The 16,191-nt window shown below is 51.0% G+C and overlaps 1 protein-coding gene across 1 annotated transcript in view; it reads right to left on the reverse strand.

Annotated features, from left to right (window-relative positions):
• DPP10 (dipeptidyl peptidase like 10) overlaps nucleotides 1–16,191 on the reverse strand; it is a 647,445-nt gene that overhangs the window by 94,326 nt on the left and 536,928 nt on the right. Inside the window, exon 21 of the mRNA XM_068247444.1 lies at nucleotides 3,039–3,093. Coding sequence (XP_068103545.1) covers nucleotides 3,039–3,093 — 55 coding nt within the window. The remainder of the gene's footprint in view (nucleotides 1–3,038; nucleotides 3,094–16,191) is intronic.

Genomic DNA, 16,191 nt, shown 5'->3' on the forward strand with positions numbered 1-16,191 from the left:
ACACACACTCATCCTTCCACTGGGCATGCGCACACTCATCCTTCCACCAGGGATACACACACTCATCCTTCCACTGGGCATGTGCACACTCATCCTTCCACCAGGGATACACACTCTTCCTTCCACCAGGGATACACACACTCTGCCTTCCACTGGGCATGCGCACACTCATCCTTCCACCAGGGATACACACACTCATCCTTCCACTGGGCATGCGCACACTCATCCTTCCACTGGGCATACGCACACTCATCCTTCCACTGGGCATGCGCACACTCATCCTTCCACCAGGGATACACACTCATCCTTCCACTGGGCATGCGCACACTCATCCTTCCACCAGGGATACACACTCATCCTTCCACTGGGCATGCGCACACTCATCCTTCCACTGGGCATGTGCACACTCATCCTTCCACTGGGCATGCGCACACTCATCCTTCCACTGGGCATGTGCACACTCATCCTTCCACTGGGCATGTGCACACTCATCCTTCCACCAGGGATACACACTCATCCTTCCACTGGGCATGCGCACACTCATCCTTCCACTGGGCATGTGCACACTCATCCTTCCACCAGGGATACACACTCATCCTTCCACTGGGAATGCGCACACTCATCCTTCCACTGGGCATGCGCACACTCATCCTTCCACTGGGCATGCGCACACTCATCCTTCCACCAGGGATACACACTCATCCTTCCACTGGGCATGCGCACACTCATCCTTCCACCAGGGACACACACTCATCCTTCCACTGGGCATGCGCACACTCTGCCTTCCACTGGGCATGCGCACACTCATCCTTCCACCAGGGATACACACTCATCCTTCCACTGGGCATGCGCACACTCATCCTTCCACCAGGGATACACACTCATCCTTCCACTGGGCATGCGCACACTCATCCTTCCACTGGGCATGCGCACACTCATCCTTCCAACAGGGATACACACTCATCCTTCCACTGGGCATGCGCACACTCATCCTTCCACTGGGCATGTGCACACTCATCCTTCCACCAGGGATACACACTCATCCTTCCACTGGGCATGTGCACACTCATCCTTCCACTGGGCATGTGCACACTCATCCTTCCACCAGGGATACACACTCATCCTTCCACTGGGCATGCGCACACTCATCCTTCCACTGGGCATGTGCACACTCATCCTTCCACCAGGGATACACACTCATCCTTCCACTGGGCATGCGCACACTCATCCTTCCACCAGGGATACACACTCATCCTTCCACTGGGCATGCACACACTCATCCTTCCACTGGGCATGTGCACACTCATCCTTCCACCAGGGATACACACTCATCCTTCCACTGGGCATGTGCACACTCATCCTTCCACCAGGGATACACACTCATCCTTCCACTGGGCATGTGCACACTCATCCTTCCACCAGGGATACACACTCATCCTTCCACTGGGCATGTGCACACTCATCCTTCCACTGGGCATGTGCACACTCATCCTTCCACCAGGGATACACACTCATCCTTCCACTGGGCATGCGCACACTCATCCTTCCACTGGGCATGCGCACACTCATCCTTCCACTGGGCATGCGCACACTCATCCTTCCACCAGGCATGCGCACACTCATCCTTCCACTGGGCATGCACACACTCATCCTTCCACCAGGCATGCGCACACTCATCCTTCCACTGGGCATGCACACACTCATCCTTCCACCAGGCATGCGCACACTCATCCTTCCACTGGGCATGCGCACACTCATCCTTCCACTGGGCATGTGCACACTCATCCTTCCACTGGGCATGCGCACACTCATCCTTCCACTGGGCATGCGCACACTCATCCTTCCACTGGGCATGCGCACACTCATCCTTCCACTGGGCATGTGCACACTCATCCTTCCACTGGGCATGCGCACACTCATCCTTCCACTGGGCATGTGCACACTCATCCTTCCACTGGGCATGCGCACACTCATCCTTCCACCAGGCATGCGCACACTCATCCTTCCACTGGGCATGCACACACTCATCCTTCCACCAGGCATGCGCACACTCATCCTTCCACTGGGCATGCACACACTCATCCTTCCACCAGGCATGCGCACACTCATCCTTCCACTGGGCATGCACACACTCATCCTTCCACCAGGCATGCGCACACTCATCCTTCCACTGGGCATGCGCACACTCATCCTTCCACTGGGCATGTGCACACTCATCCTTCCACTGGGCATGCGCACACTCATCCTTCCACCAGGGATACACACTCATCCTTCCATCAGGGATACACACTCATCCTTCCATCAGGCATGTGCACACTCCTTCCACTGGGCATGCGCACACTCATCCTTCCACTGGGCATGTGCACACTCATCCTTCCACTGGGCATGCGCACACTCATCCTTCCACCAGGGATACACACTCATCCTTCCACTGGGCATGCGCACACTCATCCTTCCACTGGGCATGTGCACACTCATCCTTCCACTGGGCATGTGCACACTCATCCTTCCATCGGGCATGTGCACACTCCTCCTACCACTGGGCATGTGCACATTCCTCCTTCCATCAGGCATGTGCACACTCATCCTTCCACTGGGCATGTGCACACTCCTTCCATCAGGCATGCACACACTCGTCCTTCCACTGGGCATGTGCACACTCCTCCTTCCATCAGGCATGCACACACTCGTCCTTCCACTGGGCATGTGCACACTTGCCCTTCCATCAGGCATGTGCACACTCCTCCTTCCATCAGGCATGTGCACACTCTTCCTCCCACCAGGAATACACACTCATCCTTCCACCAGACATGTACACACTCATCCTTCCACCAGTCATGTGCACACTTGTGCTTCCATTAGGCTTGTATGGTTCTGTTTTTCACACCATAAGGCTCACTCAGGAGTTTCTGTGGGGTTTGAATGTCAGTATATGAGGAGATCCAAGGAACCAAGCCAGCTGATGGCTGGAGTAGCAGCTTTCTAGAAGATCACAGCTGGAGCCATCACAACACACATCCTGCACCACTGACCATTACCTTCCCAAATATGCTGATCCTGTTGGGGTCGATGTAAGGCTCCCGTGTTAACCACCTGTCACATGAGAAACAGAAACATGCCATGAAAAAGACACATAAACCACAGAGGCACCAGAAGGGAAGGAACATGAGATGGTTACACACAGAGCCCGAAGGTCCAGAATCCGTACATGTATACTGAGGAGGCTGGAGGATGGTGCCACCACTCCTATCATAGTGCCCATTACTGGCACCTCATATCACACAGGGGTATCTGGAGGATGGTGCCACCACTCCTATCATAGTGCCCATTACTGGCCCCTCATATCACACAGGGGTATCTGGAGGATAGTGCCACCACTCCTATCATAGTGCCCATTACTGGCACCTCATATCACACAGGGGTATCTGGAGGATGGTGCCAGGACTCCTGTCATAGTGCCCATTACTGGCCCCTCATATCACACAGGGGTATCTGGAGGATAGTGCCACCACTCCTATCATAGTGCCCATTACTGGCACCTCATATCACACAGGGGTATCTGGAGGATGCTGCCACCACTCCTATCATAGTGCCCATTACTGGCCCCTCATATCACACAGGGGTATCTGGAGGATGGTGCCACCACTCCTATCATAGTGCCCATTACTGGCACCTCATATCACACAGGGGTATCTGGAGGATGGTGCCAGGATTCCTGTCATAGTGCCCATTACTGGCACCTCATATCACACAGGGGTATCTGGAGGATGGTGTCACCACTCCTATCATAGTGCCCATTACTGGCACCTCATATCACACAGGGGTATCTGGAGGATGGTGCCAGGATTCCTGTCATAGTGCCCATTACTGGCACCTCATATCACACAGGGGTATCTGGAGGATGGTGTCACCACTCCTATCATAGTGCCCATTACTGGCCCCTCATATCACACAGGGGTATCTGGAGGATGGTGCCAGGATTCCTGTCATAGTGCCTATTACTGGCACCTCATATCACACAGGGGTATCTGGAGGATGGTGTCACCACTCCTATCATAGTGCCCATTACTGGCACCTCATATCACACAGGGGTATCTGGAGGATGGTGCCACCACTCCTATCATAGTGCCCATTACTGGCACCTCATATCACACAGGGGTATCTGGAGGATGGTGCCACCACTCCTATCATAGTGCCCATTACTGGCACCTCATATCACACAAGGGTATCTGGAGGATGGTGTCACTCACCACTCCTATCATAGTGCCCATTACTGGCACCTCATATCACACAGGGGTATCTGGAGGATGGTGTCACCACTCCTATCATAGTGCCCATTACTGGCACCTCATATCACACAGGGGTATCTGGAGGGTGGTGCCACCACTCCTATCATAGTGCCCATTACTGGCACCTCATATCACACAGGGGTATCTAGAGGATGGTGCCACCACTCCTATCATAGTGCCCATTACTGGCACCTCATATCACACAGGGGTATCTGGAGGATGGTGTCACTCACCACTCCTATCATAGTGCCCATTACTGGCACCTCATATCACACAGGGGTATCTGGAGGATGGTGTCACCACTCCTATCATAGTGCCCATTACTGGCACCTCATATCACACAGGGGTATCTGGAGGATGGTGCCACCACTCCTATCATAGTGCCCATTACTGGCACCTCATATCACACAGGGGTATCTGGAGGATGGTGTCACCACTCCTATCATAGTGCCCATTACTGGCACCTCATATCACACAGGGGTATCTGGAGGATGGTGTCACCACTCCTATCATAGTGCCCATTACTGGCACCTCATATCACACAGGGGTATCTGGAGAATGGTGCCACCACTCCTATCATACTGCCCATTACTGGCACCTCATATCACACAGGGGTATCTGGAGGATGGTGCCACCACTCCTATCATAGTGCCCATTACTAGCACCTCATATCACACTGGGGTATCTGGAGGATGGTGTCACTCACCACTCCTATCATAGTGCCCATTACTGGCACCTCATATCACACAGGGGTATCTGGAGGATGGTGCCACCACTCCTATCATAGTGCCCATTACTGGCACCTCATATCACACAGGGGTATCTGGAGGATGGTGTCACCACTCCTATCATAGTGCCCATTACTGGCACCTCATATCACACAGGGGTATCTGGAGGATGGTGCCACCACTCCTATCATATAGCCCATTACTGGCACCTCATATCACACAGGGGTATCTGGAGGATGGTGTCACCACTTCTATCATAGTGCCCATTACTGGCACCTCATATCACACAGGGGTATCTGGAGGATGGTGTCACCACTCCTATCATAGTGCCCATTACTGGCACCTCATATCACACAGGGGTATCTGGAGGATGGTGTCACCACTCCTATCATAGAGCCCATTACTGGCACCTCATATCACACAGGGGTATCTGGAGGATGGTGCCACCACTCCTATCATAGTGCCCATTACTGGCACCTCATATCACACAGGGGTATCTGGAGGATGGTGTCACTCACCACTCCTATCATAGTGCCCATTACTGGCACCTCATATCACACAGGGGTATCTGGAGGATGGTGTCACCACTCCTATCATAGTGCCCATTACTGGCACCTCATATCACACAGGGGTATCTGGAGGATGGTGCCACCACTCCTATCATAGTGCCCATTACTGGCACCTCATATCACACAGGGGTATCTGGAGGATGGTGTCACCACTTCTGTCATAGTGCCCATTACTGGCACCTCATATCACACAGGGGTATCTGGAGGATGGTGCCACCACTCCTATCATAGTGCCCATTACTGGCACCTCATATCACACAGGGGTATCTGGAGGATGGTGTCACCACTCCTATCATAGTGCCCATTACTGGCACCTCATATCACACATGGGTATCTGGAGGATGCTGCCACCACTACTATCATAGTGCCCATTACTGGCCCCTCATATCACACAGGGGTATCTGGAGGATGGTGCCACCACTCCTATCATAGTGCCCATTACTGGCACCTCATATCACACAGGGGTATCTGGAGGATGCTGCCACCACTCCTATCATAGTGCCCATTACTGGCACCTCATATCACACAGGGGTATCTGGAGGATGGTGTCACCACTCCTATCATAGTGCCCATTACTGGCACCTCATATCACACAGGGGTATCTGGAGGATGGTGTCACCACTCCTATCATAGTGCCCATTACTGGCCCCTCATATCACACAGGGGTATCTGGAGGATGGTGCCACCACTCCTATCATAGTGCCCATTACTGGCACCTCATATCACACAGGGGTATCTGGAGGATGCTGCCACCACTCCTATCATAGTGCCCATTACTGGCACCTCATATCACACAGGGGTATCTGGAGGATGGTGTCACCACTCCTATCATAGTGCCCATTACTGGCCCCTCATATCACACAGGGGTATCTGGAGGATGGTGTCACCACTCCTATCATAGTGCCCATTACTGGCATCTCATATCACACAGGGGTATCTGGAGGATGGTGCCACCACTCCTATCATAGTGCCCATTACTGGCACCTCATATCACACAGGGGTATCTGGAGGATGGTGCCACCACTCCTATCATAGTGCCCATTACTGGCATCTCATATCACACAGGGGTATCTGGAGGATGGTGCCACCACTCCTATCATAGTGCCCATTACTGGCACCTCATATCACACAGGGGTATCTGGAGGATGGTGTCACTCACCACTCCTATTATACTGCCCATTACTGGCACCTCATATCACACAGGGGTATCTGGAGGATGGTGCCACCACTCCTATCATAGTGCCCATTACTGGCACCTCATATCACACAGGGGTATCTGGAGGATGGTGTCACCACTCCTATCATAGTGCCCATTACTGGCACCTCATATCACACAGGGGTATCTGGAGGATGGTGTCACCACTCCTATCATAGTGCCCATTACTGGCACCTCATATCACACAGGGGTATCTGGAGAATGGTGCCACCACTCCTATCATACTGCCCATTACTGGCACCTCATATCACACAGGGGTATCTGGAGGATGGTGCCACCACTCCTATCATAGTGCCCATTACTGGCACCTCATATCACACAGGGGTATCTGGAGGATGGTGTCACCACTCCTATCATAATGCCCATTACTGGCACCTCATATCACACAGGGGTATCTGGAGGATGGTGTCACCACTCCTATCATAGTGCCCATTACTGGCACCTCATATCACACAGGGGTATCTGGAGGATGGTGTCACCACTCCTATCATAGTGCCCATTACTGGCACCTCATATCACACAGGGGTATCTGGAGGATGGTGTCACCACTCCTATCATAGTGCCCATTACTGGCACCTCATATCACACAGGGGTATCTGGAGGATGGTGTCACCACTCCTATCATAGTGCCCATTTCTGGCCCCTCATATCACACAGGGGTATCTGGAGGATGGTGTCACCACTCCTATCATAGTGCCCATTACTGGCACCTCATATCACACACGGGTATCTGGAGGATGGTGTCACCACTCCTATCATAGTGCCCATTACTGGCACCTCATATCACACAGGGGTATCTGGAGGATGGTGTCACCACTCCTATCATAGTGCCCATTACTGGCACCTCATATCACACAGGGGTATCTGGAGGATGGTGTCACCACTCCTATCATAGTGCCCATTTCTGGCACCTCATATCACACAGGGGTATCTGGAGGATGGTGTCACCACTCCTATCATAGTGCCCATTACTGGCACCTCATATCACACAGGGGTATCTGGAGGATGGTGTCACCACTCCTATCATAGTGCCCATTACTGGCACCTCATATCACACAGGGGTATCTGGAGGATGGTGCCACCACTCCTATCATAGTGCCCATTACTGGCACCTCATATCACACAGGGGTATCTGGAGGATGGTGTCACCACTCCTATCATAGTGCCCATTACTGGCACCTCATATCACACAGGGGTATCTGGAGGATGGTGTCACCACTCCTATCATAGTGCCCATTACTGGCACCTCATATCACACAGGGGTATCTGGAGGATGGTGCCACCACTCCTATCATAGTGCCCATTACTGGCACCTCATATCACACAGGGGTATCTGGAGGATGGTGTCACCACTCCTATCATAGTGCCCATTACTGGCACCTCATATCACACAGGGGTATCTGGAGGATGTTGTCACCACTCCTATCATAGTGCCCATTACTGGCACCTCATATCACACAGGGGTATCTGGAGGATGGTGCCACCACTCCTATCATAGTGCCCATTACTGGCACCTCATATCACACAGGGGTATCTGGAGGATGGTGCCACCACTCCTATCATAGTGCCCATTACTGGCACCTCATATCACACAGGGGTATCTGGAGGATGCTGCCACCACTCCTATCATAGTGCCCATTACTGGCACCTCATATCACACAGGGGTATCTGGAGGATGCTGCCACCACTCCTATCATAGTGCCCATTACTGGCACCTCATATCACACGGGGGTATCTGGAGGATGGTGCCACCACTCCTATCATAGTGCCCATTACTGGCACCTCATATCACACAGGGGTATCTGGAGGATGGTGTCACCACTCCTATCATAGTGCCCATTACTGGCACCTCATATCACACAGGGGTATCTGGAGGATGGTGTCACCACTCCTATCATAGTGCCCATTACTGGCACCTCATATCACACAGGGGTATCTGGAGGATGGTGCCACCACTCCTATCATAGTGCCCATTACTGGCACCTCATATCACACAGGGGTATCTGGAGGATGGTGTCACCACTCCTATCATAGTGCCCATTACTGGCACCTCATATCACACAGGGGTATCTGGAGGATGGTGTCACCACTCCTATCATAGTGCCTATTACTGGCACCTCATATCACACAGGGGTATCTGGAGGATGTTGTCACCACTCCTATCATAGTGCCCATTACTGGCACCTCATATCACACAGGGGTATCTGGAGGATGGTGCCACCACTCCTATCATAGTGCCCATTACTGGCACCTCATATCACACAGGGGTATCTGGAGGATGGTGCCACCACTCCTATCATAGTGCCCATTACTGGCACCTCATATCACACAGGGGTATCTGGAGGATGCTGCCACCACTCCTATCATAGTGCCCATTACTGGCACCTCATATCACACAGGGGTATCTGGAGGATGGTGTCACCACTCCTATCATAGTGCCCATTACTGGCACCTCATATCACACAGGGGTATCTGGAGGATGGTGTCACCACTCCTATCATAGTGCCCATTACTGGCACCTCATATCACACAGGGGTATCTGGAGGATGGTGTCACCACTCCTATCATAGTGCCCATTACTGGCACCTCATATCACACTGGGGTATCTGGAGGATGGTGTCACCACTTCTATCATAGTGCCCATTAGTGGCACCTCATATCACACAGGGGTATCTGGAGGATGGTGTCACCACTCCTATCATAGTGCCCATTACTGGCACCTCATATCACACAGGGGTATCTGGAGGATGGTGTCACCACTCCTATCATAGTGCCCATTACTGGCACCTCATATCACACAGGGGTATCTGGAGGATGGTGTCACCACTCCTATCATAGTGCCCATTACTGGCACCTCATATCACACAGGGGTATCTGGAGGATGGTGCCACCACTCCTATCATAGTGCCCATTACTGGCACCTCATATCACACAGGGGTATCTGGAGGATGGTGCCACCACTCCTATCATAGTGCCCATTACTGGCACCTCATATCACACAGGGGTATCTGGAGGATGGTGTCACCACTCCTATCATAGTGCCCATTACTGGCGCGTACGTACAAAAAGGGCGCCTGGACAAAAAGGGCGCGGGGTGTAAACTCTAAATAATAATTAATCATTAATAGGGTTTATAAATATAGTGTGCTATATTTCGTTTACAAATAATGTTTAACAAAATTATAAATCATTAAATAATGTCTATGAAATCGGAAATTGTGAAAACGTTAATCTTCCCTGTTTCAAAAGTTAAACTTATAATTACGTTTATAAAAAAACCAATAATATATGTTTAATTGTTATAATTGTATATTATTGTGAATAACCGTCATTTATGGTTTGTTCTTATAATAAAATCTGAAAATATTGTTTATAAAGATGATATAAATATAACTACGTTCGTAATAAGTGTTGTAATACATTAGTAATTATTACTAAAATTTTACTAAAACTATACCTAAGCCTACTCTTACACAGAACCCTACCTGTACCTATCCCTAACCCCTAGACTCCCCTGTTGGTGCCTAAACCTAAGACCCCCCTGTTGGTGCCTAAACCTAAGACCCCCCTGTTGGTGCCTAAACCTAAGACCCCCCTGTTGGTGCCTAAACCTAAGACCCCCCTGTTGGTGCCTAAACCTAAGACCCCCCTGTTGGTGCCTAAGTAACCCTCCCTGTACCTACCCCTAACCCCTAGACCCCCCTCTTGGTGCCTAAACCTAAGACCCCCCTGTTGGTGCCTAAACCTAAGACCCCCCTGTTGGTGCCTAAACCTAAGACCCCCCTGTTGGTGCCTAAACCTAAGACCCCCCTGTTAATGCCTAAACCTAAGACCCCCCTGTTAATGCCTAAACCTAAGACCCCCCTGTTGGTGCCTAAACCTAAGACCCCCCTGTTGGTGCCTAAACCTAAGACCCCCCTTTATTATGTGGATAATTATGTTTTACTAATTGTGGATTAAAAAAATATTTTGCAATTTACGTTACGTACTGATCGCTTTATTTTGTGAATAATAATGTTTTACAAACAGTAAGGGATAAAACTTTAAATAATGTTTTAATTATTTAAATAAGATAAATATGTTTAGTATTTTCATAAACGTTATTCGGCACGGGTGCATTTTATAAACGTAAATCACCACAAGTTCAGTTATAAATCATTAAACAGCTCCGGGCGCCGTTTGTAAACTTTATTTAGCTCCTGGCGCCGTTTATAAACTTTATTTAGCTCCGGCGCCCTTTTTTCCTACCCGGCGCCCATTAAACGCTATTTATTATGGGAGTGAATGGCGGCGCCCTTTTTGTCCACTAGCGGCATGCGCCCTTTTTTCCCAGCTCCATTACTGGCACCTCATATCACACAGGGGTATCTGGAGGATGGTGTCACCACTCCTATCATAGTGCCCATTACTGGCACCTCATATCACACAGGGGTATCTGGAGGATGGTGTCACCACTCCTATCATAGTGCCCATTACTGGCACCTCATATCACACAGGGGTATCTGGAGGATGGTGCCACCACTCCTATCATAGTGCCCATTACTGGCACCTCATATCACACAGGGGTATCTGGAGGATGGTGTCACCACTCCTATCATAGTGCCCATTACTGGCACCTCATATCACACAGGGGTATCTGGAGGATGGTGTCACCACTCCTATCATAGTGCCCATTTCTGGCCCCTCATATCACACAGGGGTATCTGGAGGATGGTGGCACCACTCCTATCATAGTGCCCATTACTGGCACCTCATATCACACAGGGGTATCTGGAGGATGGTGACACCACTCCTATCATAGTGCCCATTACTGGCACCTCATATCACACAGGGGTATCTGGAGGATGCTGCCACCACTCCTATCATAGTGCCCATTACTGGCACCTCATATCACACAGGGGTATCTGGAGGATAGGGTCACCACTCCTATCATAGTGCCCATTACTGGCACCTCATATCACACTGGGGTATCTGGAGGATGGTGCCACCACTCCTATCATAGTGCCCATTACTGGCACCTCATATCACACAGGGGTATCTGGAGGATGGTGTCACCACTCCTGTCATACTGCCCATTACTGGCACCTCATATCACACAGGGGTATCTGGAGGATGGTGCCCCCACTCCTATCATAGTGCCCATTACTGGCACCTCATATCACACAGGGGTATCTGGAGGATGCTGCCACCACTCCTATCATAGTGCCCATTACTGGCACCTCATATCACACAGGGGTATCTGGAGGATGGTGTCACCACTTCTATCATAGTGCCCATTACTGGCCCCTCATATCACACAGGGGTATCTGGAGGATGGTGCCACCACTCCTATCATAGTGCCCATTACTGGCACCTCATATCACACAGGGGTATCTGGAGGATGGTGTCACCACTCCTATCATAGTGCCCATTACTGGCACCTCATATCACACGGGTATCTGGAGGATGGTGTCACCACTCCTATCATAGTGCCCATTACTGGCACCTCATATCACACAGGGGTATCTGGAGGATGGTGTCACCACTCCTATCATAGTGCCCATTACTGGCACCTCATATCACACAGGGGTATCTGGAGGATGGTGTCACCACTCCTATCATAGTGCCCATTACTGGCACCTCATATCACACAGGGGTATCTGGAGGATGGTGTCACCACTCCTATCATAGTGCCCATTACTGGCACCTCATATCACACAGGGGTATCTGGAGGATGGTGTCACCACTCCTATCATAGTGCCCATTACTGGCACCTCATATCACACAGGGGTATCTGGAGGATGGTGTCACCACTCCTATCATAGTGCCCATTACTGGCACCTCATATCACACAGGGGTATCTGGAGGATGGTGTCACCACTCCTATCATAGTGCCCATTACTGGCACCTCATATCACACAGGGGTATCTGGAGGATGGTGCCACCACTCCTATCATAGTGCCCATTACTGGCACCTCATATCACACAGGGGTATCTGGAGGATGGTGTCACCACTCCTATCATAGTGCCCATTACTGGCACCTCATATCACACAGGGGTATCTGGAGGATGGTGTCACCACTCCTATCATAGTGCCCATTACTGGCACCTCATATCACACAGGGGTATCTGGAGGATGGTGCCACCACTCCTATCATAGTGCCCATTACTGGCACCTCATATCACACAGGGGTATCTGGAGGATGGTGTCACCACTCCTATCATAGTGCCCATTACTGGCACCTCATATCACACAGGGGTATCTGGAGGATGGTGTCACCACTCCTATCATAGTGTATATTACTGGCACCTCATATCACACAGGGGTATCTGGAGGATGTTGTCACCACTCCTATCATAGTGCCCATTACTGGCACCTCATATCACACAGGGGTATCTGGAGGATGGTGCCACCACTCCTATCATAGTGCCCATTACTGGCACCTCATATCACACAGGGGTATCTGGAGGATGCTGCCACCACTCCTATCATAGTGCCCATTACTGGCACCTCATATCACACAGGGGTATCTGGAGGATGGTGTCACCACTCCTATCATAGTGCCCATTACTGGCACCTCATATCACACTGGGGTATCTGGAGGATGGTGCCACCACTCCTATCATAGTGCCCATTACTGGCACCTCATATCACACAGGGGTATCTGGAGGATGGTGTCACCACTCCTGTCATACTGCCCATTACTGGCACCTCATATCACACAGGGGTATCTGGAGGATGGTGTCACTCACCACTCCTATCATAGTGCCCATTACTGGCACCTCATATCACACAGGGGTATCTGGAGGATGGTGTCACCACTCCTATCATAGTGCCCATTACTGGCACCTCATATCACACAGGGGTATCTGGAGGATGGTGTCACCACTCCTATCATAGTGCCCATTACTGGCACCTCATATCACACAGGGGTATCTGGAGGATGGTGCCACCACTCCTATCATAGTGCCCATTACTGGCACCTCATATCACACGGGTATCTGGAGGATGGTGTCACCACTCCTATCATAGTGCCCATTACTGGCACCTCATATCACACAGGGGTATCTGGAGGATGGTGTCACCACTCCTATCATAGTGCCCATTACTGGCACCTCATATCACACAGGGGTATCTGGAGGATGGTGTCACCACTCCTATCATAGTGCCCATTACTGGCACCTCATATCACACAGGGGTATCTGGAGGATGGTGTCACCACTCCTATCATAGTGCCCATTACTGGCACCTCATATCACACAGGGGTATCTGGAGGATGGTGTCACCACTCCTATCATAGTGCCCATTACTGGCACCTCATATCACACAGGGGTATCTGGAGGATGGTGTCACCACTCCTATCATAGTGCCCATTACTGGCACCTCATATCACACAGGGGTATCTGGAGGATGGTGTCACCACTCCTATCATAGTGCCCATTACTGGCACCTCATATCACACAGGGGTATCTGGAGGATGGTGCCACCACTCCTATCATAGTGCCCATTACTGGCACCTCATATCACACAGGGGTATCTGGAGGATGGTGTCACCACTCCTATCATAGTGCCCATTACTGGCACCTCATATCACACAGGGGTATCTGGAGGATGGTGTCACCACTCCTATCATAGTGCCCATTACTGGCACCTCATATCACACAGGGGTATCTGGAGGATGGTGCCACCACTCCTATCATAGTGCCCATTACTGGCACCTCATATCACACAGGGGTATCTGGAGGATGGTGTCACCACTCCTATCATAGTGCCCATTACTGGCACCTCATATCACACAGGGGTATCTGGAGGATGGTGTCACCACTCCTATCATAGTGCCTATTACTGGCACCTCATATCACACAGGGGTATCTGGAGGATGTTGTCACCACTCCTATCATAGTGCCCATTACTGGCACTTCATATCACACAGGGGTATCTGGAGGATGGTGCCACCACTCCTATCATAGTGCCCATTACTGGCACCTCATATCACACAGGGGTATCTGGAGGATGCTGCCACCACTCCTATCATAGTGCCCATTACTGGCACCTCATATCACACAGGGGTATCTGGAGGATGGTGTCACCACTCCTATCATAGTGCCCATTACTGGCACCTCATATCACACTGGGGTATCTGGAGGATGGTGCCACCACTCCTATCATAGTGCCCATTACTGGCACCTCATATCACACAGGGGTATCTGGAGGATGGTGTCACCACTCCTGTCATACTGCCCATTACTGGCACCTCATATCACACAGGGGTATCTGGAGGATGGTGCCACCACTCCTATCATAGTGCCCATTACTGGCACCTCATATCACACAGGGGTATCTGGAGGATGGTGTCACTCACCACTCCTATCATAGTGCCCATTACTGGCACCTCATATCACACAGGGGTATCTGGAGGATGGTGTCACCACTCCTATCATAGTGCCCATTACTGGCACCTCATATCACACAGGGGTATCTGGAGGATGGTGTCACCACTCCTATCATAGTGCCTATTACTGGCACCTCATATCACACAGGGGTATCTGGAGGATGTTGTCACCACTCCTATCATAGTGCCCATTACTGGCACCTCATATCACACAGGGGTATCTGGAGGATAGTGTCACCACTCCTATCATAGTGCCCATTACTGGCACCTCATATCACACTGGGGTATCTGGAGGATGGTGCCACCACTCCTATCATAGTGCCCATTACTGGCACCTCATATCACACAGGGGTATCTGGAGGATGGTGTCACCACTCCTGTCATACTGCCCATTACTGGCACCTCATATCACACAGGGGTATCTGGAGGATGGTGCCACCACTCCTATCATAGTGCCCATTACTGGCACCTCATATCACACAGGGGTATCTGGAGGATGGTGTCACTCACCACTCCTATCATAGTGCCCATTACTGGCACCTCATATCACACAGGGGTATCTGGAGGATGGTGTCACTCACCACTCCTATCATAGTGCCCATTACTGGCACCTCATATCACACAGGGGTATCTGGAGGATGGTGTCACCACTCCTATCATAGTGCCCATTACTGGCACCTCATATCACACAGGGGTATCTGGAGGATGGTGTCACCACTCCTATCATAGTGCCTATTACTGGCACCTCATATCACACAGGGGTATCTGGAGGATGTTGTCACCACTCCTATCATAGTGCCCATTACTGGCACCTCATATCACACAGGGGTATCTGGAGGATAGTGTCACCACTCCTATCATAGTGCCCATTACTGGCACCTCATATCACACTGGGGTATCTGGAGGATGGTGCCACCACTCCTATCATAGTGCCCATTACTGGCACCTCATATCACACAGGGGTATCTGGAGGATGGTGTCACCACTCCTGTCATACTGCCCATTACTGGCACCTCA

The sequence above is a fragment of the Hyperolius riggenbachi genome, chromosome 7 (genome assembly GCF_040937935.1).
Source record: "Hyperolius riggenbachi isolate aHypRig1 chromosome 7, aHypRig1.pri, whole genome shotgun sequence".
NCBI classification, from domain to species: domain Eukaryota; kingdom Metazoa; phylum Chordata; class Amphibia; order Anura; family Hyperoliidae; genus Hyperolius; species Hyperolius riggenbachi.